The sequence below is a fragment of the Aquila chrysaetos genome, chromosome 17 (genome assembly GCF_900496995.4).
Source record: "Aquila chrysaetos chrysaetos chromosome 17, bAquChr1.4, whole genome shotgun sequence".
Classification (NCBI taxonomy): domain Eukaryota; kingdom Metazoa; phylum Chordata; class Aves; order Accipitriformes; family Accipitridae; genus Aquila; species Aquila chrysaetos.
This window is the reverse complement of record NC_044020.1, coordinates 7,573,851-7,598,538: the sequence shown is the minus strand read 5'-3', so window position 1 is coordinate 7,598,538 and position 24,688 is coordinate 7,573,851. Positions and strand designations below refer to the sequence as shown.

Genomic DNA, 24,688 nt, shown 5'->3' with positions numbered 1-24,688 from the left:
TTCACCTTGATCTACCCTCTTCACCATCCACCAGAGCTTGTGTTTGTTAATCTTCCTCACAGGCTGTAAAGTCTACCTTGTAATTTTTCCCCCCTTTCCACCATTTGGGAAGAAGCAGGCTGAGGGCTTTTGAAAGACTGAAGAATCTGAGGCATTATTTCAGTATACCAATCCCACTAGAAAGTGTGGGAAAACAGCAGTATTGTAGATTTGGCTGTGCGTATTAAATGCTTTCATTAGAATTTCCTAAAGCACCCAGAAGTATTCATGCAAGCCTGAAGTGGATACATACAATATGTAATGTTCAGTAGCTATTAATGGTCTCTGGCTTCACCTGCTATGTACTTGATTATGAACTGGTGTTCCCAGTGCCATGCATGGTAATTTTTAAATGAAGTTCCTGAATCATTTCCCCCCACTCTCCACAGAGGGAGGAAAATGCATCATCCCTCCCAGTGTGTGTGTGTGCGTGTCCCCTTCCCTTTCTTGGCAGCCTTTGAAGCAGATCAACTTTAAACTAATGCTGCAACTCAGGAGCAACTCCTGCCCTCCTTGGTTGCCCAACACTTCACAGGAGAGTCAGGTTATTGCCTCGCCAGGTGACTCTAGTGCCAGTTTACGCTTCCTTGTGGCAGCCCAAAGAAACCCAAAAGCAGCTTGTGACTGCTTTCTTGTGTGCCATGAGAGGCATCAAGCAAAAGAGATTTCCCTTCCCCACATATCCCCCACTGGGCACTGGAAAAGAAGGATGCAGAGAAGAAACTGCAAATCAGCAGCCTGTTGCACGTCCCCGTTCTCTGTGAGCCCTGGCACAGGCTGGAGCATCCATGGCTCTGTCCCTTCCCCATGTCCATCTGCTAGGAGCTCCAGGATGCAGATGCTGGTTAGACCCTCTCTCCCCATGCTTGGGGGGTCCTTAGACAAGACCTCGTGGGGCCTCTGCCCCTTAGGACACCAAAGCGTTGCACAGGAATGGACTGGGGATGTCTCTTAGTTTCTTAGAAATAGTCATATTTTGCTCTTTGAGGCTGACCACGCTTTGCCAGGTATCTGTGGAGGCGCTTCCCGTCAATTGCTGCCTGTTGTCCTTCGATGGTGCCACCACTTCATTGGCTCTGGGGTTTGTTCTGTTTTTTCTTTTTACATTGACAACCTTGTCTTCTGGGCTTTGTGTTCATGCTTCCTGCTGTGATTTCCCCCCTCTCCACCCCTAGATATTTGCTCTGGCTTTGTTTTCTTTCTCTTACTTCTCTCCATCCTCTCCAGCCCTATACTATCTTTCCTCCATGCTCTAATTTTTATTCCTCTGTGTTTTTCTTATCCATGTTGAACTGAAAACAGTAACATGACCTGACAATTTTTACGTCATTCCAAGGTTTTTATATACTTCCATAAATCTCTTCATTACTTTTTTATTGTTTTGTCATATATAGGTTTTAGTTTTTCCTCTACCTTATTAGTCTGGGGATCAATTTTAGTCTACTATGTTTTATTAGTAGTAAGGGGAACAAAATATCTCCTTTTTCTTTGTTGGTTTGGCACCATCTTCAAATTACCCTTTTTCTCTGTTCGACTGCCTGTCTTCTTTCCCTGGAGAGTCTGCTTTATGTCAGACCTTCTGCTGGTAGTGAACTGGGTATGATTTCATCAGGCAATAGGCAAAAGTATACCCCACTGCAGAGGGAGAAGTTGTTTTCAGCTGTTGCTCTCTTTATTTTTTTTCTAGCTTGGGGAGCATGGAATGAGCTGAGCCACCATTACCCTGGGGATTGTGAATCTTTCTTTCCTTCCATTAAATTTGGTGGCTAAACCTGAAGGCTTGTCTTGAAGGAGGGTTTATTTTAGTCATACTGATAAAATTGTACTGGTATAATTAAACAGCTATAGTAATGTCAAAAAACCTCCCATGCACAGACAAAGCAGTTCTGGAATGACACAAACTACAACAGGGAAAAAAACCAACCATCTCCCCCAGCAATTATTGTATCTATAGGGGTGTGCTCCCATAGGAGTTTTTTCTAGTCTAACTTTATTAAGATTCAAATCACGTCTTGTCCCAGAATCTCCTCTCTCCCCATGTAAACAAGCCTGAAAATAGTGGTCTGGAGCTTCAAGCTGTTGTTTACTTCAGTGTAGCTCCATTAAAGTCATAGAGCCATGACTATTTGAGGATCTTGACCCAATGTTTTTAGGTCTCTCTCATGTTATATAACTTTGATTTTTGGATGATGGTGCCTATTGAATAAAATTAGGTTTTGTACAGCAAATTTTAAGACGTAGCCAGACATCTTAAAGTAGTTTACAGAAAAAGGAGTGAGTTGGGAGCAATGTTCTGACTCTGTAAGGGCTAGTAGTAGACATTTTATCACTCAGCAATAATCCAAGCTTTTCTGTCAATGTTGGAATCTATTTTATTGAAAAAGGATCTTGGGAAGGACACTGGGAATTGCTGCAGAGTCTTTCAAAGTGACATTATGAGAGGATCCTGGTTCTCTGGGACCTTTTATCGCATGGAACATCTTATGAAATACTCTGTGTGAAGGGCCAAAGTAAAATGTTATCAAAGCAGCCTAACAATTTTATATGTCCACTGGCTGTCCATTTGGCCCAGTAGGAAATATGCTGTGCATGGGGTAGGACGAAGAGAAAGTAGGTCTACAAGTGCAGCACAGAGGCTAATGTTAAAATAGGTCAGATGGTAACATAATGACACATGGAAAGGCATTAGCCATTAAATATTGCATTATTTTCTATTAAAATAATTTATATTCTGATTTTTGAGGCAGTGTATTGCAAAATGGGAAGATTAATACTTGAAGTACCTAAACTTATTCTTACTACAGACCCAACTTTTCTCCCCTGTCAGTGGCATTTTATTTGCTTTTGCCCGATAACTAATGCAACTGGATTTTCATCAATAGTGAAGAACAGAATCAAGTTTGTGAAACTACCATAATTTTCCTCATGTTCATTTCCTTAGCAAAATATTTAAACAAATACACAGTTTATAAGCCTTCAAGTATGCCCTGATAGCCCTTTGATGCACCACTGTGTTTATACATACCCACGGGACTGCTCTGGGCGCTGTGTTCAGCCTATTTCCCCATCCCGTGCCTCTTTTGAGCTTGCCATTTTGAACATGAATTTCTGCAGGCAGCCACTTACATGATTCGCTCCGGCTGGCACCCCCAAAATCCTCAGGTTGTCCCTGCCGGAGGAGTCCAAGCAGCAGATTGCACTGAGGTCAGAAGACAAGCGGGTGTTGCTGGCAGCGCTAAAGCTGCCATGCAGGCAGCGTTGCATATTTAACTGTAAGGTCTCTGCTGGATTAAAAAGGCTCCAGGTGAGGAGAGAGCATGATCAATAATTACAAATATTAAAAAGTGGTGCATTCTCTTGCTTTCCTACCTTTTCCCCCTTCCTTCTTTGCCTACAGGACACGAAGCATCTGAATCCCCCAGATGATTGCTCATGCATTTACATTTTCATTTGCTTGGTTTATAGCAAGATTGTTCCAGCTTTTGGGAGGGGCAGCTATCAAAGACGTACAGGCACTGCCATTGTGTTTTATTGTTCCAGTCCATTTTTCCCTGTGAATGCAGGTGGGAGTTTTTCAGTGGGTTGGTTTTGTGTTTTTGCTTTCTCTTTCTTCTAAGCATTTATAACCCTTTTATTGTCAGTCTTCAATCATTTTTGATAGATCAATATATTTACTTCAGTGATGGTTCCTCCTACAGTTGTGCTTGTAGTTTTTTGTTTTGTTTATAGGGGTTGTGAATAGATTCAGTGGGTTGTATCTCTGCTATACCTCTGTCCATGCGTGAGGATCAAGTTGCTTGATCTTGCCCCAATACCTGTATATTTAGAAGGAATATGAAGTATTTACATTGGTCTGCTTTCAAATAAACTTGTTTTCCCTTTTTCCTAGGTAGACTTTGAGCAATTAAAAATGCAATTTTTGGTTCAGAAAGTGCCTTCTCAGAAATCCTAAGTACGACTACTGGTGTTTCGTGTATGCTTGAACATTTGGAGGGAAGGGCTCTAGGAAACCACTCCAGCAGACTCCAGAGATCCAGAGGGCTTGGGGAGTAACATAGCAAAGCGGTGTTGGATGATAACATTTACTCAGATGACTCGGAAATGAGGCGGGTCCGTGGGAGTCCTGAGGTCTTCATCCAAGCAGCTACGACTGAGACAAAGAGGAGATGTTCTTGAGCCCACATCTCGCTCATGTCCCTGGGCAGCCATATGCGGGCCTGGGACAGCTGTGAATAGAGCTCAAATGTGTGCTGTGTGCACGTGGGAAGCGGGTCCCAGCATCGGTGTGATACGCTGTGCCCTGGCTGGCCATCAGAAGAAGGAGGTGGGTGAACAGGACCTGCTGCTCCATGGTGAAACGATACATCCATGGAAGAGGACAGTGCTAAATGTACTCCTCCGCCCTCACGGATTTGGGTTGTTTCAGGATATGGTGACATACATGCCATTTGTTATACAATTGCCCCCTTCCCCTCAAAAAAAAAAAAAAAAAAGGGAGCAGCAAAAGAAGTGTGTTTGTTACAACTGATAATATGTACAAGGTGGTAAATGGAAAATAGGTCAACTAGGTAGTGCTCTTACTAATATTACTGTTTGAAACATGATCTGTGTCTTACAACTGCACATTAAATATTGCGAAAAATCCCTGAACGTACATGGATTTCAGCGAGGTTTAATAATTTAAACCAGGTGAACATATTAGCTGTTTGTAGGATGTTATCCTCATAGTTGCTGTACCAGAGCTGTACACATCCTGTTTTTCAGTACTTCTGTTTTTAGGCTGAAATAATTTGCCATGTTATGAAACTTGTGACTCAACTACTTCTTAGCAGCGTGTTGTCCATTTGTAGCAGCAGATTTTCCTGGAAGTCATTACTTTGGAGTGCCATTGTCAGCTGTGCACATCACTCCTGCTCCTCTCGTCCTTTGTGGCGCAGATTTGCCCGTTGTTGTTAGCGAGGATGTTACCGCTGATGCACAAGCTATCAGGTTTTTCCATTCTTTTCTTTCTTTTCTATCTGTTGAATTGCAGTTTCCTTTGTCTTCTGTGTGGTGCACTGAAAGAGGTTAGGAAATTTATCATGGTTATTTTTAATGGGTTTTTAAAGTCCGGCATGACACAGATTGAATTGATTCAAGAAGATTTCCTGGAGCTGCAGCATTTTTTACTATTAAAAATATTTTTATCGTTGCAATTTTTCTGTAAGAAAATACATCTATTTTTTCCTTCTAGTTCTATAACAAAGCCCTGCTTTCTAACATTTCCACATGGTCAGATATTAGCCATTTCCCAAGATAATTTAGTTTGGTCATGTGTATGGCTAGCATTTTTATTGTAAAGAATTCTGCTAGTGGTTTCATGATAAATGCATAAAGCTTTGGGAAATGACTTTTATTGGGCTTAGTGTGCATTTAATAATGCATTAACAAAATTAAATGATTTTGTGTGTATGTGTGTAGATCTTAAGAATGTATAGAAAAAGTACACACTACCATAGGTATGCAAGGATTTAAAAAAATGAATCTTTCCTGTGTGCATTTTATATGCTGTAGCATAAAAAAATACATTCCCAGGAGCTCAGTAGGTGGTTACTATCCTTTTTTTTCTTTGTTTCAACATATTTTTTTAAGGCAGATCAGGAAAGAAAAGCGAGTCCCAATGACTGTCCCCCTCGTGGCCAGTCTGGCAAACCTTTACTTGCCTAAGTAACGCTGTCCAGTGTTGGCTGGGATCTGTGTCTTTATCACACGCAAACCAGATGAATGGGTTGCCCATTGCTTCCCACTTATGAAACTGTGCTTTCATTTGCTTAAACTTCAGATATCTTCAGGCTGGTAGCCATGACAAAGTCGAAGTGTCGTCTTTCTTACTCAACAAAACGGTGTATGCATGTGTAGTTACACAAAACTCAATTTGGCTTACTCATTTCATCATGTTATGTTTATGATGCAAAACCCCAGCATACTGAGTTCTATCTATCATTGAGGAATTAAAATTTTCTAATATTAAGACAGTATTATTTCAGAAATGCATGCGTCTGCATTAACATAAACAGAGCAAAGGAATGAAAAGGGATGGTGTGCCATATACTGTAGTGCTCTCATTGATTTAAGATCAGAATGCCAGTAAGAAGTAGACTGAAAGAAAATTATGTATATGTTTATTTCAAACACATGAAAAAATAAAATACTGTATCGTCCACCACTGCTGATCATATTTACAGGAGGCACGTGAGCTGTCTTGCCTATGAAGAAATCAAAGATGAAGTGCAGAATCAAAACAAACAGAAACAGCCTACTGATTTTGAATGCCTCTGTTCTGAATGCCTCTTTTGAAGATATGTATGAGGACATGACTTTTCAGCAGATAGAGATACTCAGTGTTTTCTGAAAGCCTTTTCTTTCCTTCAGGGCTAAAATGGCTAACCAAAACTGGAGATGTGAAAAACTCTAGTCACACTTGAATCCTGGCCATGATATGTAAAGTATGTATGAGATGAAGGTTGCAGAAATGCAGACTTATGGATAGCTTTTCTTTGTACTCTGATGTCAAGTCTCGGGGAGGAAAAATAATACAAACCTTAATTTTATCATGGTCAGAAATGCTTTATGAGAGGCAGAAGTCAGATCACACAGGTTTTGTTTCAGTCATCTTGAAGTGTGTTTACTTATATGAAGTTTAGTGATGGGTGTGTAACCAGCAACTTTATTACACTTGTGGTTTTATTATAGTCAACCTGTTTTATAGCTTGCTGTATCTTGCGATGTCGTAGTATCGTAAATTATATTTAAATCCTTTGACCTCCTTCCTGTTTCATTTTCTCCATATGGTCGCACATATGCTCTCCTCTTTTTGTCCCCTGTCCCCAAATTTTCCTTGGAGCCTGCACCACGACACACACATGCTCTCCAGCTTTCTGGGACACTGAGGATCTTCCCTGGCTTCATGGTTACCCATTTGGATGGGTCCCCCTCGGTTTGCTAGAAAGCTGCCCTGCGCTGCACGCCCCTCTTCTACGTGTTCTCTCAGCCATATTATTCGATGTAGCATCACAGTCGTATCCCTCATCTTCTTCAAGTGCGCTGCTCTGTCTCCATTTATCTTGTACAAAATGGCTGTAGCCCTGCCAGGGTAATACTGCCTGTTGTTTCCCAGAAATTGCTTACCTGTCTGTCAAGAGAAGCTGCTTAGAGCTTCTGACTAGAAATCAGGATAAGTGCTGAGCAGATCCCTCTCCCTCCCTTACGTGGAAAAAAAAGATGGAGAAAAGGCTGCCCTTGTTTAGCCCAAGTAACATTGTCTGCTTATCCTCCTCGGCCATCTTGTAGCCTGTTTTTTTTTTTTTTTTTCACTGCACGGATAAAAATAGGTAGCACTGTTGAATATAAATAATAGACTCGTACAAGTCCATACAAATGAACAGTGTTTAGATGGTAGCAAGTAAAGTTTGGAGACACAGAAAGTTTGCTATCTCCCAGATTTAGCCTTCCCTAGAAATAGTAATCCAGTGTTCTGGAAATAGTAACCTGATGGTTTTTCTCTCAGGGTATGGCAAAGGAGTACTTTGGTAGTGAATTAGGTGCAAAGAGCCCGAGATGACACTGCTCTCACACCACGTCTCGCAAACCCACAGAAAGGCCAGGCACAGAAATATGCTGAAACCCACAGGAAACGTCTGCTGCACCATCACATGAGGTCAGTCAGGCATACTGTGCTTTAATGAGCGCAGACAAAACAAGCTTTGGTGAAAATGTCACAGTCTAAACACGGGTAACAAAACACAGACTAATACAGTCCAAGCTTGGTGGGAAACACCATGGGAAAAGATTTAGAAACCTTCTTCTGGCACTCTTGCCGAGGTGAAGAGCTATGAGTGCTTTCAGCGTCACCCAGTAGCAATAGCACCGCACACCCAGGCAGGAGGAGCAACTGGTTTCTTATTAATATCACAGTACTTCTCATTTCCAGTAGCATCCTATAAAAGCAGTACCCTATTTACAGCTTTCATTTTGCATTAATGAAGTGGAATACTGATGTAGCTAATCAGCGCTAGCAGTATGATGCAAGCACGCGGAGCGGCGGCGGCGGTGGTGGCAATCATCTTAGCTCAGTTGCCAGGATAAAAATAAACCCCACCAGCCCTGGGAAGCGGCAGCTCCCCAGCTGCGGAGGAGCACAGCCCGGGACCCCGCGGCTCCGCGCTGCCCCGGCGCCCGGCTTCTCCCACAGCCCACCTGGAGCAAGAAACAAAACGATGCTGTTGCTGTCCATCCCCTTTGCTGCTTCTCTTCCCGACCCCTGAACGTGGGCATGAGGTTTTGTACTTACACTTGGATGTGGACTCAGATTTCCTCAGAAAACCAAATGGACATAGATTGCCAAATATGCTTGTATAATTCAGGGATGTTTTTTTTTCTCTTCGTGGCACTTTGTGAGCTTAATTTAATTCCTGTCATTCCTTATATGTGGGTAAATGTCATCTACTTCATTTCATGAATGAATTAACACAGCCATGCAGAGTCTGCGTCTCCGCACTGCTCACTTGGAAGGGGGAAGGGATTAGTAAATGTGTGTGACACCCTCAAGTTGCTAAACCCCAGCTGGGGTTAGAGATGCCCAGAAATAGATCTCATTTGCACCCTGGTGTAAGGTACTTGAAAGACTCTACCAGCTCTGTACCTTGTAATGGCCCTAATCAGCCCTCCTTCTCCTTATTGTCAACCCTAAATGTATTACTTTTGTACCACGAGTCTCTTACTGCACCTGACAAGGGAGGAGCTCCTTTAAAAATAGCTGTTCTTTTAGTGGTGGGGAGAATATAAATAATCCTGGAATTTTCTTCCTTTTTTGATACTTCCTTAAGCACGTCAGAAAAGAGAGGTCTTTTGGCAAGGTGCAAGTTTGAGATAGTGCAGAGGTTCTTGGTATGTAGAAGATAGCATTTTTAATCCCGGGTATGTGGACAAAGAGGTGGATGCATAGCAATACAGAGCGGCCCAGAAAGTGTGCACGAGTGTCTGGGCATCTTGTTACATGATATTTTTAATACAGTCAGGAATTAAATTAATAGTTCTATGTGCTTATTTTAAAGCTTTCACGACATGAAAAGAAGCGTAGTTCATCGAAAAAGGAAATGAGGAACAATTTATTCTTAAATAGAAATCACTGTGGCCATGTCTTTTTCATGAATTTACACAATGGGTTGGATTAGTCTCCGGCTGAGGCGTGTGTGTGTGTTGGCAGAGCTGTGCTTTTAAACTTTTTTCTGTGCCTGAGACTGCTCAGTGCTACCAGGACTTCATTTTCATGTGCAATAAGTTCACCTGTTTTTAGGGCATTGTGGGGTTTTTGTGTTTTTGGTTTTGTTTTTTTTCTTAAGTGGTAATGCGCATTTCTCAGTTCTCTAATCCAGAGATACTCAGTTTGTCAGTGCTTTATAAAAATAGTCCAGGAAGGTACCCTGCCAGCTAGAGTCACAGCCCGGGACACAAGAGAAGTGGCACAGGAGTTAGCTCCTGACTTTTCCAGCAGACTTCCCCCTGCCTGAAGAAAGCTGGCGTGGGATTTCCAGGTGTACATGGCAGCTGAGGAGCTCCGTTCCCACAGGGAGTCAAAAAAAAAAAAAAATAGGTGATTGCTGGCAACTCCTGGCTCCTCCATACTTGCCTGTGCCCTAGTCCCTCAGATGGAAAATGGAGGACATTGTTTGTTTTCCCTGCTGTTTGTTGCTCCTGTTTATTTAAATTGTAGACTTCACAGGCGTAGAATAAGTCTTCTGCTTATGTATAACTCCTGCCAAATTAAGGCCCAGGGACCTTGGAGACCTCTAGTTGCTAACATAACACAATTAATAATGGGACTCTCAGTACCTGACAATTTTTTGTCCCCTCCTTTCCTTTCCTCCCAGCCCAAAGTAACCCTTTCTGTGAAGATTGTGTTTGGGCTTTTCAGCTGTTTGTTCCGTATCACTTAGTCCTACAGAGTCTGAATCGCCTGCCAGAGCTGGAAGGGGACAATGCTCATGACAAATCAATCTGCTGACCTCTGAAATAATTAAGCAAGTAACGCCAAGCTTCGTTCCTATTTTAAACAAGCAGCGCACTACTCGTTTTTGTGTTTCTCTGCCTGCACTGAATGGGTGCCTCTAAGCAAAAGAGGCAGAGTGATCGAGGAACTCTTTTTTAAGGAAGTGTCTCCTAAGAAAATTAGCCTTTTCCCCTGTATCTCTGTACCTTTGCATACTTCTCCCCACCCCCACCCCCCTTTTCTTTTTGGTTCTTTGCTCTTCCCTGAGGAAGATAGAGATAATAAAATTTTCTATTTTTGTTTAGCTTTCCAGATGATCTTTGTGTACTTTACCAGACTGCAGCATAGAAAACAAAGCCTTGTTTATTGCCTAACAGCATATATGTGTTTTGTGATTAATGTGATGTGTTTGTAATACATGGGACTGATAATAGATAGGGAGATCAAAGTCTCCTGTGAATTGACAACAGCACTATGAACAAGGTGAAAGGGTTGCAGGTGTTTCCCACACGGGTGTTATGCAAAAACATGTGGCCCTTTGCCATGATGTACTGCGCACGCACTCGCATCTTCTCCCGTGCAGCAAGGCAATGTTGCTGTGAGCTTTGCTCAGAGAGCATGTCCGTGGCTCGGGACCTGAGGGATGCTGTCAGCAGCAGATGACCGTGTAGTGTGGCCAGAATGATCCTGGGGGCACAGAAAGGATAATGCTAAATTGGTCTTTCAAATTAAAAGTAGCTGACTGATCTGCTACATCGCTTGAGAACAGAAATCTACGTTGCCGGGGGGTCCCTGACAAACATTGGAAAGGGACATGGTGTGCTTGAGTGTTGCAGGAGGGATCGGACAGTTCAAAGTGTTTCTTGTCTCACTGCTCCTGCCTCAGCTCGTAGCTGGACTTGGCAGGCATCTCTTACCGGTGTGGGGTAACTTTTGTGGCCACGGCCGTGGCAGGCACTAGGCATGGGTTGAGACACCTGGGCCACATCTCTGCAGAAAGCAATGGTGGTGCATGGGCAAAACAGCAGAAATCATTGCTGATTGTTGCTTATTCTTATGGATAAAAGCCGTTTACTAAATGACTCATTGCAAAGACGACCGCAGCATCTTGGGCGAAACCTGAACACAAGGCAGAAGTCTTTTTTTGGTTAATTGCCGTAAGAGCGGTGCTTGTCTGCTTTTACAAACCAAACTGCTGCAGTTGAGTGTGTTGGGTGTTTGTAGCCTCTTCAGTTATTAAAACACTCTGGATGCAGATTAACTTCCTTTGCTCAATATACTGTAACGTAACCACCCCCTTGACCTCCGAGCCCTTTGGTAAACACGCTGGAGGGCAGCCTGCCTTTTCCGCAACTTCTGGGAGTAGGTCAATGCCCTCTGTTGAACGCTTCTGAAAAACTTTTTGCCTGGCCCTCCTGGGGACGGTGCAGCCCAGGGCTGCCTGCTTCTGCACCAGCAGCCCGCTGGGGCGATGGCTCATCATCCACCCTTTCAGCTGCTGGAGGAAGCTAATGGTCCTCATGCTGTTGATGTACTGGTACCAGGTCTTTCCCGTCTCACCTTCCAACAGAGCTAAAGCTGCTGGTCTAAAAATGTGGATTTTTTTTCTCTGTTTTGGAGGGCTGCAGTTTAAACTGAAATTTAATAAAAATTGCCCTAACAGCATAACTTAACTTGAGGCCTCATCTATACAGGAAAATTACACTCATGCATGGGTCATGAAATTGATTTTTACTGGAATGGCAGTATTGCAACAAATTCCCATGTGGACAGAGTTGTGTCGCTGTGAGGACGCTGTACTACATTCACGCATTCTTGTTTCTCTGCAGGAGTGAGCTAGATAGTCCCAAGCATTTGCATTACGCCCTGAATGCCCTACATGAAAATATTACAAAGGGTTGGGTCAAGCAGTGTAATGGTACTGTTATCACTGTAGTTAAATGTAGGACTTTTGTGTGTGGACAAGCCCCGTGAAAAGATTAACCTAGAGAAAGTTAATAAAAAGTGCTGTCCTAAATTATTCATGAATCCATTTGTAATGCACTTGCCAGGAGGCTTTTGTTTTTCTCAAACTCTTATTTATTAAATTTCTGACAAGAATATCAGGTTTTGTTCAATACTAAATCTGAGTCTATGTGAGACTGGTGATATCCTTATGTAGTAATACAGAATCAAAATGAGGTTACATTGCAGGGCTGAATATGTTATTTACTTGGGAAGAATAGATTATTGTTCAGGAGGATTTTATCTTTTACTTGTCATTTCGGAACAAGTGAAAAAAACCCAAAAACCTAGTTGGGAGATATCCTTTTGGTTTGTGACCGAGGCCTTGATCCTGCAAAGGATTTCAAATATGTTAAAACTCAGTTAAGCATCTTTCTGGTGGCTTTGCAGGTTCTGGACCTGTGTTTGCTAAATGGAATAGCTCAGATGATCCTGTTTCATGCTTAGCATTACTTGTTCTTCTTCCTTAACTTCAGGAGAAGATCATGGAAGTCATGCTCCTAGCCTGTGGATTTTGACTTCCAAAGCATGTCCATATACACCTTCTTCTTTTTGTGTTCTAGAAAAGGTTAGAAAGATTATATACAGAAAGTAGGAGAATGGAAAAAAGCCAGGAAGAGAGCTTTTGCTGTTCGGGGTACAATAAAAGATGGTAGTCTGCATGTGCTTTACAGCAATCATTCCTTAACAGCAGGCAGAACTTCGATTAAAAAGCAATTTAAGGTATTTTTTCAGTATTTTCAATTTATTAGTTTTAGGGGATTTTTTTGCCCTTCTTCTCCTTCTCTGCCCTTATTTATAACTGGATAAGGAAAGGAAAAACAGGTGCCTATAGATAGAAAGTTAGAGAAGAGTAAATAAAAAAGAAAGAGCTTAGCTGTGGAAGTAGAACTGGGAGTTCGGGTGACTGGTCTGAGTTGGAGGATGATGAATAGATTTGTTTGCATAAGCTTGGCTTGTGAGTCACTTTCTCATAAAAGCAGCTTGAGTAGGAGATGCTCCTGTCCCAAATTTTAGTCCTGAATGCTTTCAAGCACAAAGTGCACTGTGACGTAAGGACTCTGACTGTGAGTACTGTCCTGTTATTCCAGTGGACTGGAGCTGGAGCTCTGCAACCTCCCAAGTTTGAAATAACCTGGAGGTGTGTGTCTCACGCACATACGTGCTTTGCATGATGTATCATGTGATGCCTTTTGGTGGTCAGAGTTAAGCTATCCGGGTAGACATAATCAGCTTCCGATTCAGATTTGGAATCTGGTGTTAGGTATTTGGTTCCTGCAAAAAGCTGTGTGTTGGAGGAGCATCAGTCACTAACCATTAAATGAGACAAGGAGCTCAATAAACTTGGGAGAGGGGAAGAGAAAAGCAAGGTGTGAGCGTGAGACGTCAGTATTCATGGCTGATCATCCTGGGTAGGTTTGGAGCAGCACAGGTCTTTGCCTTGGGAGCTTGCTTTGCCTCTCTGATGCCAGAGAAATTGTACAAAGTACATGGGGAAGGGGCATGTAGGGCATTATCGTCTTTTGCCAAAGACTGTGATCAAAGCACTCTTTAAAATGAGGCCTCAGCTCTTTCTTACGCACCTGTTAGGATTCTGAAGAAAAGTTTGACCATTAACAGACAGCTACTTTGCTGTGGTTTAGCAAACTGGGAGAGGTGAAAAAGGTTTATTTTAATAGAGCATACCACCTCTATCTAAGGTTCAAGTGGAGCCTGTGGGTTGGATCTGGGAAATAACAGTTCCCTCTGGAAATCCACCAGAGAAAAAAAGATGATCTCTTCCTTCCTGTAGAAAATTATTTTCTTGTTCTTCTCTGCCATTTGTTTGTTATGAGTTTTGGTGGTACGGGAGCCAAGGTGGACTGTGAAACCCTGCTTTGGAATCAAGATACTTGTCTGACTTGTTTGCCCTCGGTGAAATCAGTGCTGCTGCAGCTTCATTGCCATGGGAACCTCCAGTTGCTAAATTTAATTCAGCCCAGGGTTTGCTTGTCTGTTCTGTTGCTGCAGTGTAGACAGGTGATAAGCAATATATTGATACTAAGCTATATCATACCACAATGATTAGGCATCAATATTACCACAGTCTTGCAGTATCTGTGGTATTGTTCTTGTGTTCTGCTCTGAGCTGCCTGGCCCTCCTGTGCCTGCCTCCAGCCTCCTCTTCCTCTCTCCTGGCAGAGCAAAGGCAGCGCCGCCTGCATAGTCTTTCTGGTCCAGCAATCGGCAAAGGTAGGGGACTGCAGGCAACCTTTGCTTGCTGGTGGTACTTCTTCCTCCCCCTGCAGAGCAGTCAAGCATGGAGTGCCTGTGGGCCTTGGGGGGGGAATGCTGCTGGCAAAGGGAGCTCTGCATCCCTAAGGAGTTGTGGGATTGGGTGGGTCCCAGTACCTCTGCAGCATCCACAATGGTGTGAAGTCCCCCGAGGACAGACCCTGGCTCCACAAGATCAGATTAAACTGGGAGCAGGGAGATAGAGGGTGTACCAGCAGAGAGTGAGAGACCCTTCTCACCCAGTCTTCTTCTAACGTTTTATTAATTCCTTTATACTTATTGAACCTCTTTTCCCCCCCCTTTTTTTTTTCCTGTTGCTGTTATGTAAGGTTCAGATGGTATCTGTTAGATGGTTATGTTTGTGGAAATGCAGAGCCTGGGGTCTGAGATGCATTCAGTTCCAGTGCTAGTAGAAGTGTGCCTTTACTGCAGCCATGCTGGGGGCACTTCTGGAAAGGCTTGTAGACAGGGCTTTGCCATGGAATGACATTTCATGTGGCTGACTGCAGGATAATCAATTTCGTAGGTCTTTCGTGATTGTTTGGGTTGTTGGTTTCTAATGTTTTGCCCCTCTGTAGTTTGGTTTAGTGATACTATACCACCTTGTACAGAATTCATAGTGAGCGTAGAGTGTGTAAACCTTCATGTTAAAATGTTGACCGAGTATTGATTAATCAGTAAAAGGTTTTAAGCTGTTTCCTTGAAATTCCAGGACCGTGTATCTTAATTTAATAGTTGTGAGGGATGAGAAAAGATACTACTTTACCCAAGGGAATGTATTTTCTGTGATATTTGTTCACAGCAAGTATTTTCAAGCCAAAAGAGGTATTTTAGGGAAGGAGGCGGTTCTCTGCTGGTAATTATCTGCTAAAATGTCTCTTTCTTTGTAGGTATTACATTGGTCGCCAAATGTTTGTGGTGGTCTCCACACCAGAGATGATCAAGCAAATCTTAGTGACAGATTTCAGTAACTTCACCAACAGAACTGTAAGTAGATAAAAAGGTTGACTTTGTGGATGGAGTTGGTAGTACTGCTAATTTGAGCTCAGACCAAAAGTGACTGCAAGGGAGCTGGAAATAGAGGGGGAAAGGTACAATATGGTTCAGTAAGACTTGAAGCTATATAAACTCAATATATACATTCAGTCAGACTCCTGTTACCAGGACACTCTGAGAATGTAGGAGAATGTCCTTAAAAGAGATGCACTGCCCTTGTAACTGAGGCACCAGATGGATGCTGAAGACAGAGGGTTTCAGTATCCAGTTTTGCCACTGACCTCCTGTGAAATCCTGGGAAAATCACTTACTAGCTCTCTTCCTTGGTTCTCAATCTGTAACATGAGGACAGTATTATTTGCTTTCTCCCACCCATGGTCTTTTTTATGCTTTTAGACTTTCTAGGGCGGGAACAGGCTGCTTGGGACGGGGATGTGCCTCCTGCAGCTAACGCATGTTGCTTTGTCATACTTACCACTCTGAAAATAATAAATAGCGAAGAATGAAGTTGGAGTTAGCAAGGACTCATACATATGCTGTTGGTTACGCTTTTATCTATTAAAAAGCTGTTTTTCAAGTACTGGTTAAAAGAAATAATGAGGGGGTAATGGACACAGGGACAGTAAAGATTTCCAGCAGTTTCTCAGCATTTTACAAGGGAATACTGTCACTCTGACCACACGCTGCCTCAGTGCCATCCATTCCCTGCTTCCTCCTGGCCCCTTTGTATGTTCAAACCTGCTCAAATAAACTCACAGGTATTCAGGAGTGTTGTTTGTGCCCTCGGGGAAAATTCCGTCTCTGATCAGCTGTCTGTCTCCTCTGCCCCTCTGATCCTTTCTGCAACCAGACAGTCTGTTTGCAGACTGCTTGTCTCCTTTACTTGCTTCTTTTGGTACATGGGGTTCATCTTGTGACTACCTGTATCTTATTTAATAACCACTTGTACCAGTTGCCCTCTATTCTGCCTATAACTCATATCTGAATGGAAGAATTCCAGTGTGTGAGCATCTTAGGCTGAAGTTGTTGTGTGTGGCAAGGGTCTTTTCCCCATTTTCTCTGTATTTGAAGGAATTTCCCACCCCTTCCCTTTTTCCACACCCAAGCAGGACCCGTGTTTCTTCCTGTCTATAACTTTCCCGTGCTTTTCTCCTGTATATTTGATAGGAGTAGACTGTACCCCCTATTCATAGCAGTACCTGGTGCCCAAATAACACCTCCCTGAAATTAGAGAGCATTCCTTTGAGGGTACATTCAGATATTTGTTCAGCTCTTAATTTTAGTCAGCCTCGTCATTTGAATATATGTGTCAGTGCATTGTCACCCTTCTTATTCAGCAAAATTTTTCTTTCTCTCCAGGCTTTTATGGTCATAGATTTATCTCTTTCTTGTGGTTGTACATCCATCTGTCATGCTCTGTAACATTTGTGTTCCTCTCTAAAATTCAGGTAGGCCAGGTCACTATACCCAGTCTTTCTCTCTCCCTTTTTTCCTTCATCAGAGATCTGTTAGGTATAGCTCTGTGTAGATTCGTATCTTGTCCTTATCACCTGACTGTCCCCTGAACCACTTGTGGTTTTTCTGCACAGTGGCCTGCTTTATGGATGAGGAACTGAGGCACAGACTGAGTGACATCCCCACCGCTAACCAGAAAGCCTGTGGCAGATGAGAAAATTCAACTCCTACCCCTCTCTCTGACAAAATGAACAGTTCCCCCTGTACACTGTTGCTATTTCTGGCTTGCTTAATGCCCATGAGTCTAATTCAAATGAACTTGCTTCATCTTTTATGCTTTTATCTGCTTGTTCCATGGTCTTCTCACACAGCTGCAATCTTTGAGCGTTGTTATTTCTCACTTTCCCCTTTGTTCCCCCTCTTCCACCCATTGCTTTTCACTTCCTGAAGATAAGCAGCCTTCTGTTTCTGGGTCCTTACACATCTAACTTGGAGATCTTTTTCCCCTCTTGAATCTTCACACTGGAAGCTGCCTCTCCTCTTTATTTCACAGTCAGCTCTCTCAATGAAGTTTTTGGTTATCCTGTGCACTAAGGCTTCTATATGAAAATAAATAATGCTGGATGGTATGTAATGAAGGCCAGTGGAATTTATTCAGATGTGATTTTGGCTGTATGTGAATAATAGTTGAAAGGTGAGAGTGAGAAAAGCACTTTTCAATTAATAGAGTTCTTTCTTCTCATATTGCCTGAATAAATGTCGTTTTAAGACTTTTAATAGGGTTGCTTCTGTTTATGCCTTTTAAAATTACTCAAAGCAAGCTCCTCTACTTTAAGTGAGGGTTTATATTTGCTAGTGGAGAATTCAAAATGCAAAATAGATCCCCCTACCTTATTTTACCCATTCCTTCCCCAAATGGTCTACTGATGAGTGGTTATAGAGTTGGCTTTGGAGTTAGTGCTGTTGACAAAGCTAGGCTAATATCTTTCATTCCAGACATGGCATACACTTCTTATTTCAACCCAAAGCTTTTTTTTAACTTAAGAGTGTCAGTGTTTAAGGGTGAAAGGGATGGGAAAAGGAGTGAGAATGGTGGGTTTGAACAGGCCTTGGGAAAATCCACTGTGCTTCCCCCCTGCCAGTGCAAAATCAAGATTTGTACTTCATCCACCAGAGGTGAAATGTGAGTTATCTAACCCAGAATTCCAAAGAGAGAGATTATTCACCATACTCTGTAGCAGTGTAGCAATCACATGTTAACAAAGCATCACTAAGTTGTAGGATGTGCAGGACTAATTCTAAAAGCTAACTGTAGAAAAAGTTTATATTCTATGTTTATTTTGCTGCTCTTTCAATTAATCTTAAAATACATATACATTACAGTAAGAGACAATGGGACATTGAACTTGTGAAGGGTTGCAAACAGTGGATGTACTTGATAGACAGAAGAGGATAAGATAATGATTCAGTGAACTCCAGGCTTTAATAAAAAGCTGTCTATAATGTGATGTCATGCCTCTGAGTACTCGTAAGAAGAAAGACCTTAATCTGGGATTGTGCACTTGCTGGCTTCTTGCCGCAAAGTCATCAGAAGACCTTTATGGAATCGGGGTGGTTTTAATTTGCTGAGAGGACTTTTTTGGAAGCATCTTGTGTCCTGTCTCCACATCCAGAGAGACCTGGACCGCTGGTAAACTTCTCACACATTGAACCTATCTGCTCACTCGTTACCTGGGCAAAGTAGATTTTGCATGTGATCAGAAGCCAAACTCCTGTTCATTTTTTGCAATTATGTTTCCCTTTGATATTACACATTTCACATCTTTACTGTGAATGTCTTTCAAATATTGCTGTAAAAAGCCTTCTAGGTTCCCTTGGCATCTTCTGTTGTTTCTGAGTTACTAATCAGTAATTCTTGTGACAGAAGTGTATGGTGACTGCAGATCAAATCTGCATTAAGGTTCACTTCCTTTTAGAACAAGCAACCAAGTCTAGCACGCAGGGTGTTATTCCCCTGTAGGCATGGGGTATATTTATTGTTAACTGTATAATCACAGGCAATAATGAGATTCTACTTGCCCACTTAATTTTCACTTGATTAAGGTGAGCATGGTAGCCATTTAAAAACAAAAATGTCTACCGTAATGTACCTTCATACTTGAAGTATATGAAGCCTTTTCCCTATGTTTTTAATTATAGTTGAAGAAAAGATGAAAATTAGCTTATAGACCTTCTGCCAAAAAATATGGAATTGATTTTAATTTAGGTTAACCATGGAAACCTCAGCCAGCATTCTAGGCAGGGCTGTGCTGCAGTAAATGATACCTTTTTCTCACAACTATGGTAAGTTGTCTCTTGAATAGAAGTTTTCTTTTAAGAGCGCTAAGACTGTTTTTAGCTGCATTGCTGTGTTGTGAGTGAGATAGGTTTACAATGTTTGTTGCATTCTGCCAGGCAGGATAACGATACATAATCTGTTTTCAGATTGTTTTTAATTTCAGCATTGAAAATCTGTTTTTGAATTAGTACTTGAGAATCATTACAGTGTGCCTTTAAAAATGTAGGAGCAGAATGTTAAGATGGAGCCATGTGAAGAGAGATATTACCTGGTATGTAATTTAAATTACTCAGAAGTTGTAGGCCAAACTATTTGCTAAAAATGTGGATCAGTGAGCCCTAAGGCAAAGTTAAGTACTGGCTAGTCAAGGTTTGCCAGGCTGCTGGAGTCAGTGCTCTGCCAGGATTCATGTGGCTATCACAAATGGAAACTCGTAGTTGATCCAGACCAAATCCTTAAATCTGCATGCCAACCAGCTGGAAGAGGGCGATGTTTTTAAATATAAAAATCTACACCAATTCCAATAGCTGTAAGAAAACATCACTGTTTTCTCATCAGGAACTTTGTTGTTACAGTGGAAAAAGTAACAATGGATTAAAGACAAATAATAATGAAGTAGTAAAAGTAAGAACAAAAAAGTAGCGAGGAATTTGATATAACATGGCAGTACAAATTCCTTGTATCCCTCTTGAAGGAAAAGCGAGATGTCCGAGCTTTTTTTCTTTTTGCTTGTCTGTCCTTCCCCTTCCCCCTCTTCTAGTTCATCTGTGTGGGACTTGATTATTCTTTTCACATGTAGAATTTGCCTGTTGGCAAACTAAGCTGTTGGCTTCATCTTTATTTTGCTAAATCTGTAAAGTTTCAGGCTTACCTGTGGCATTAAACAAATAAAATACAGCCACCAAATAGGAAGAAGCCTATTTTCTGCATCTTGTTCAGCTGTGGTCCAGGACGGCTGCCATACCCCCGTATGGGCTGTTCTTTCTGGCCCTTTATGAGGGGACACAGTACTGGCAAGAAAAGTGTCTGTGTACATTGCTCTCTCAAAAGGTCTATCCAAATTTGATACAAGATGCCCTCCAGAGGTGCCTTCCACCCTTCAACCATCCTGTAATTCTGTGAATTTTGGGGCAGGCCCTCAGGCAGCATAAATCAGCATACTTCTATTAACTTCAGATGACCATACACCAACTGATAGCGATTATGCATCTCCAGAGCAGGGCTGGGATGCACAACTGGCTTCAAACAGCTGAGTGGTGCCTCAGGAACTGACTCTTTGTGTATGAGTGTGTATGTGTTCTTGGCCTTTTGCAAGCAAAGGGTCGCTTGCGTGTCTTGTGCAAGTTCTTACTTGATGCATCCTGCCTTGGTTTTTAGAGTACAGGCATTGCCTGTACGCAGCAGCCCCGCTGACATGCCGTCATTCAGTAAACAGGGGTAATTCAGTTGTGTATCCAAACCCATAGTCTGATCCAGCTTATGGGCTGGGCTTTTTCTTCAGTCCCTCTCTCACAAATACGGGTTTTGTTTTGAAAAATCAACCCACTAACATATTCATCTGGAGACGTCATATAAAAATAGTTAAAGAATGAAGAGTTGCGTACTGTTGCCAAAAGACGCGTATACATGCTGTCTTGACCCTGTACCCTTGGTTGTTTGGTTTAGAAATGTTTCTTTTCTTCAAATCAAACATCCTAGGATTATTTCCGGTTGTGTCAATGCTGTCATCATCATCCTTTCATGTGAATTTCTTAGTTTGTTTCCAAATTGTTGTTGCAATGTGCGATGAACTCAGTTTGTAAACTGATGATGAATGTGCTTTGTTGGAGGCTCACCTTTGCGTGGGCATGTGGTTTAAAGCACTAGTGACACGCAGTATGACAGCAGGTAAGTCAATATTTGGAAAATGATTCAAACAAATGAGAAAAAATTGTGAAATATATATCAAGATCTTCATTTTTCCACCCTTTAAAATGACTGTTCAGTGGGATGGTTTAGTACACAAGTAATGTTCCAGTATGTGCTAATAATTTGATTGTGATATTTAGTTTTAAAAACAAGCAGGTTTTTGTGGCAGCAGAGGGAAGGGATGTGCTTTTAAGTTTGTTCACTGCCTCAGTCTTTTTAGGTATGTTTCTTCATTTTCCCATTCCTTCATCTTGTTTCATCTTGTTTTTTGCTGGGTTCACACAGGACATGGAAGTTGACCAGCATAACGCTTCTGTACACAACACGTCTCAGAATTAGTTGTTAGAACCACATGTGTGCATGCATGCATATTTGTATATTTTTATGGATGCATACAGATGCACACATATTTGATTTGGGGTGTCTCTGTGATTTGAAGAGATGCTGAATCTGTAGTCCTCACTAGAGCCTTGCAGACATCGATTGTGCCATATCTGCTTATGGAAACTTCACAAAATGTGCTGCTCTTTACATGCCGTGGTGACATTTCAGTTCCTGATGCAGCAAAGCCATCACACCTGGTGGCAGGCCATGCCTTGAACATCCAGTTCTTTGTGATACAGAGCTGCGATGTTCTCTCCTCCCTCCCTTTGTAGGACAAATTCAAGTAAGCGTTGATCCTGCCACATGTACAATAAGGCTCAGTCTCATTGAGCTGAGAATATTCAGTGCTTCCAAAAATCATTCTGTGCCTTACAAGGATAAGTGAAAAGGTGTCCAAGCAGTGAATTTATTAAGAATTACTTTTTTGCCTAGCAGTTTTCTACAGCTGCTAGATCATAGTTTGTTTGAAATCTTGGCTGGTACAGCATCATTATAGAAAGGGAATTATGCTAGCAGGGAATGTGTTTGGCTGTATAGCACTTAACTGTTTAATATTAATTTGTGTGACTGCATATTTGTGGGTGCTGTTGTACAACCATGTGAGCCCAAATGCCTGAGAGATATTCCAGTGCCAGTCTCTGCCAGGGAGCCGAGCAAGGGCTTTTATCCTTGTTTTGACCTGATGGTTCTCACTGGGCTGTGCCGGAGCAGGAGCTCCTAGGCTCAACGACCATAATGATGTATCTGCTTTCTTTGCCCAGTGTGCCTCCATGGCTGTCTTCTAGACATACCAGGATACCTTTCTAGCTTGGTCAATGTGTATGTAACTATTTTGGCGCCTTCTTTACCTGGTAAAATAGCTTTTAATTCTGGATTTCTTTTTTCTTTCCTCTTTTTGCTTTCAGAGCTTGCTGGTTAATTTTTCTGAGCAATTAAATCTAGTTTTGTTTAAATGTTTTAAAGTAGCAGTGCATATGCTTGCAACAGACACTTTAAAATTAAAATAATAAATATTGAAAGGGTCATTTCCTTCAGACTGTGTATGTCTTCTTATGCATGCACAACAAATTGCCCCTTATTCCCCATATGCTGCAGCTAATAGCACAAAACTAATGTTGTCAAATGATCACTGCTATTGACTGTAAAATTAATCAGACTTTGGCTTCCGTTGGCCTAAAGAAAGACTTGACATATTAGTAGACCATGTTCTGGGAACCACCTGATCCTCTGAATCCCAGTGAGATGAAGTCTGGTTTTGTGATTAGGGCTCTAGTTGGGATTTAGAAGCTCTGAGCTCAGTTTTTGGCTTTGCTACAGAATTCCTGTGTTCACAAGGGCAAATCATTTAGGAAGTGCTTTGTCACCTTAACAAATGTAAAAGGGTATGTTGGGAATTTCCAGCTGAACATTATCGTTAGTGAATGTTAGTGCTTTAGAACTGATGGCAAAGGGTTGGGATTTGGTTTATCTATTAATTCAAATAGTTGTGGTGGGAGGTTTGTTTGTTTATTTGTTCTTAAAAGCAGCTTCAGAAATGTAGAGGAAAAACTTTTATTGAAAAGCTCTTTTTTTTGTCCTTTTGAGTAACTTTGAAGTATTTTAAAGTATTTTGAAGTATTAAAAAATTATTTTAAAGTATTTTGAAGGATTTAAAAAACCCTGAAGTATTAAAGTTAATATTAACAGATTCAGTTGAATGTATTTTGAGGATTATCTTATCTTAAATTTGTCATTTTTATTTGTAATTCTAATTCAGAACAGGAAACCAAGTGAAATCTCTGTCCTGCAAGGTGGGAAAGCTCATTTGTACCTACCTCGAACACCTGGCATGTGCCTCTGCTGACTACTGTTCCTAAAAAGACGTTAGCATTTACTTATTTCTATGCACATTCTTATGTCTCATTTAATTCAGTGGGCCGTGAGCATGTATTTACCTAAGTATGTTTATTAATAGTCTGTCCACAATGGGGTGGTTCCCTTAAATAGGAGCCTTTCTTTTTCTGTGTCTCACATGGTCTCTTCTCACACATTTAAGTGTTTGATAAAGGTGAGTTTCTGGAGGTTTAGGAAGATATCGATAATGACGGTTTGGAGAGCCACAGGATGGCTTACAAGCAAGCAATCTAAAAACACTGACTGTAGTTAAGTCCAGTTAGTTTAAGGATGGTCTGGAAGAGAACCTCTAACAGACATTTTATTTTCTTTGGGTGGTTACATAGATGGTTTGCTGTTTGAGGAAAGTTTGCTGTGTTGTTGTGGCTGGAGAGAGCTCTCCTGCAAGAGGTCGGCATATACCCAGCAGTGGTGGTCAGACTGTAGCTGGGCTTGGAGAAAGCCATACTTCTTGTGAGGCTGCTATTTTAACTGGCTAATATATTGTTGTCCAGGTAGGTCATGTGAGTTTGCTTAAGATTTATGAATTTCTGAGTAAGCAAACACTAATATTTGTCACATTTCCAGGTAGGATAGCAAATAAAACCAGCTGATCCGTCCTGTATGAAGGGCTAGCAGTGATGGTGGAAACAGATGGGTTACACACAGATGGAATACACAAATAAAGACTTTCCACCTTTTCTCTTTTGCAGACATGGGTTGTTTCTTTTCAGATGCTATGGACCATAAACCTTGCCAACATAAAAGCAATGCAATTGACTATAAGGAGGCTAGAAAGCTTAAAAACAAGTTTCCTCTTCCCTCGCCCCCCATCAAGACATGATGAATCAGTAGGTTGAGACCCCGGCTGATGTTGAGATGCACAGTCATCTTATCTTTTACAGGATTTATTATGAAGTGAGTTATTTTTCAGCATGGGTCTGAGTATTTGAATCTATCCCTGAGTCTTTCTCTGGTTTATTAATGGGCTGCAGTGCTGCCATCACCATGGTATCCTGCTACCTCTTCCCCTGTGAAGACTGCAAAACCGCATGTTGATGAAATTTACATTTTTAATTCTCCACTCTCCACGCCTATATGTATAAAAATGGTTTGCAAAACCATGGGGGAACACAAACACAAGGACAATCTGGTATCGAGAAATGACTAGGGTTGCTGTGTTGTTTTGTTCATTTTTAATGCTCTTTCTTTATGCTATTATACTGCAGCCATCATTGGTTCAATACCTGCTCCTAGGTAGACAGCAGAACACCAGATGGATTACGTACTTTACAGCACTAATGATAGTGGCTGATAATGTGTGCAAATCTCCCTTTCACTGATTGTTCAAGGCAGTTAAGAAATACTGAATACAGCTGTACATAATTACT

At 41.7% G+C, this 24,688-nt stretch overlaps 1 protein-coding gene across 7 annotated transcripts in view; it reads left to right on the top strand.

Annotated features, from left to right (window-relative positions):
* Positions 1 to 24,688, top strand: part of TBXAS1 (thromboxane A synthase 1) — a 246,881-nt gene that overhangs the window by 100,318 nt on the left and 121,875 nt on the right. For 6 of the 7 annotated variants that reach the window (XM_030041204.2, XM_030041203.2, XM_041129476.1 and 3 more), the window contains one exon: positions 15,235 to 15,331. The exons of the other annotated variant lie outside the window; for it this stretch is intronic. In XM_030041204.2, coding sequence (XP_029897064.1) covers positions 15,235 to 15,331 — 97 coding nt within the window. The remainder of the gene's footprint in view (positions 1 to 15,234; positions 15,332 to 24,688) is intronic. 7 annotated transcript variants of the gene reach the window in all.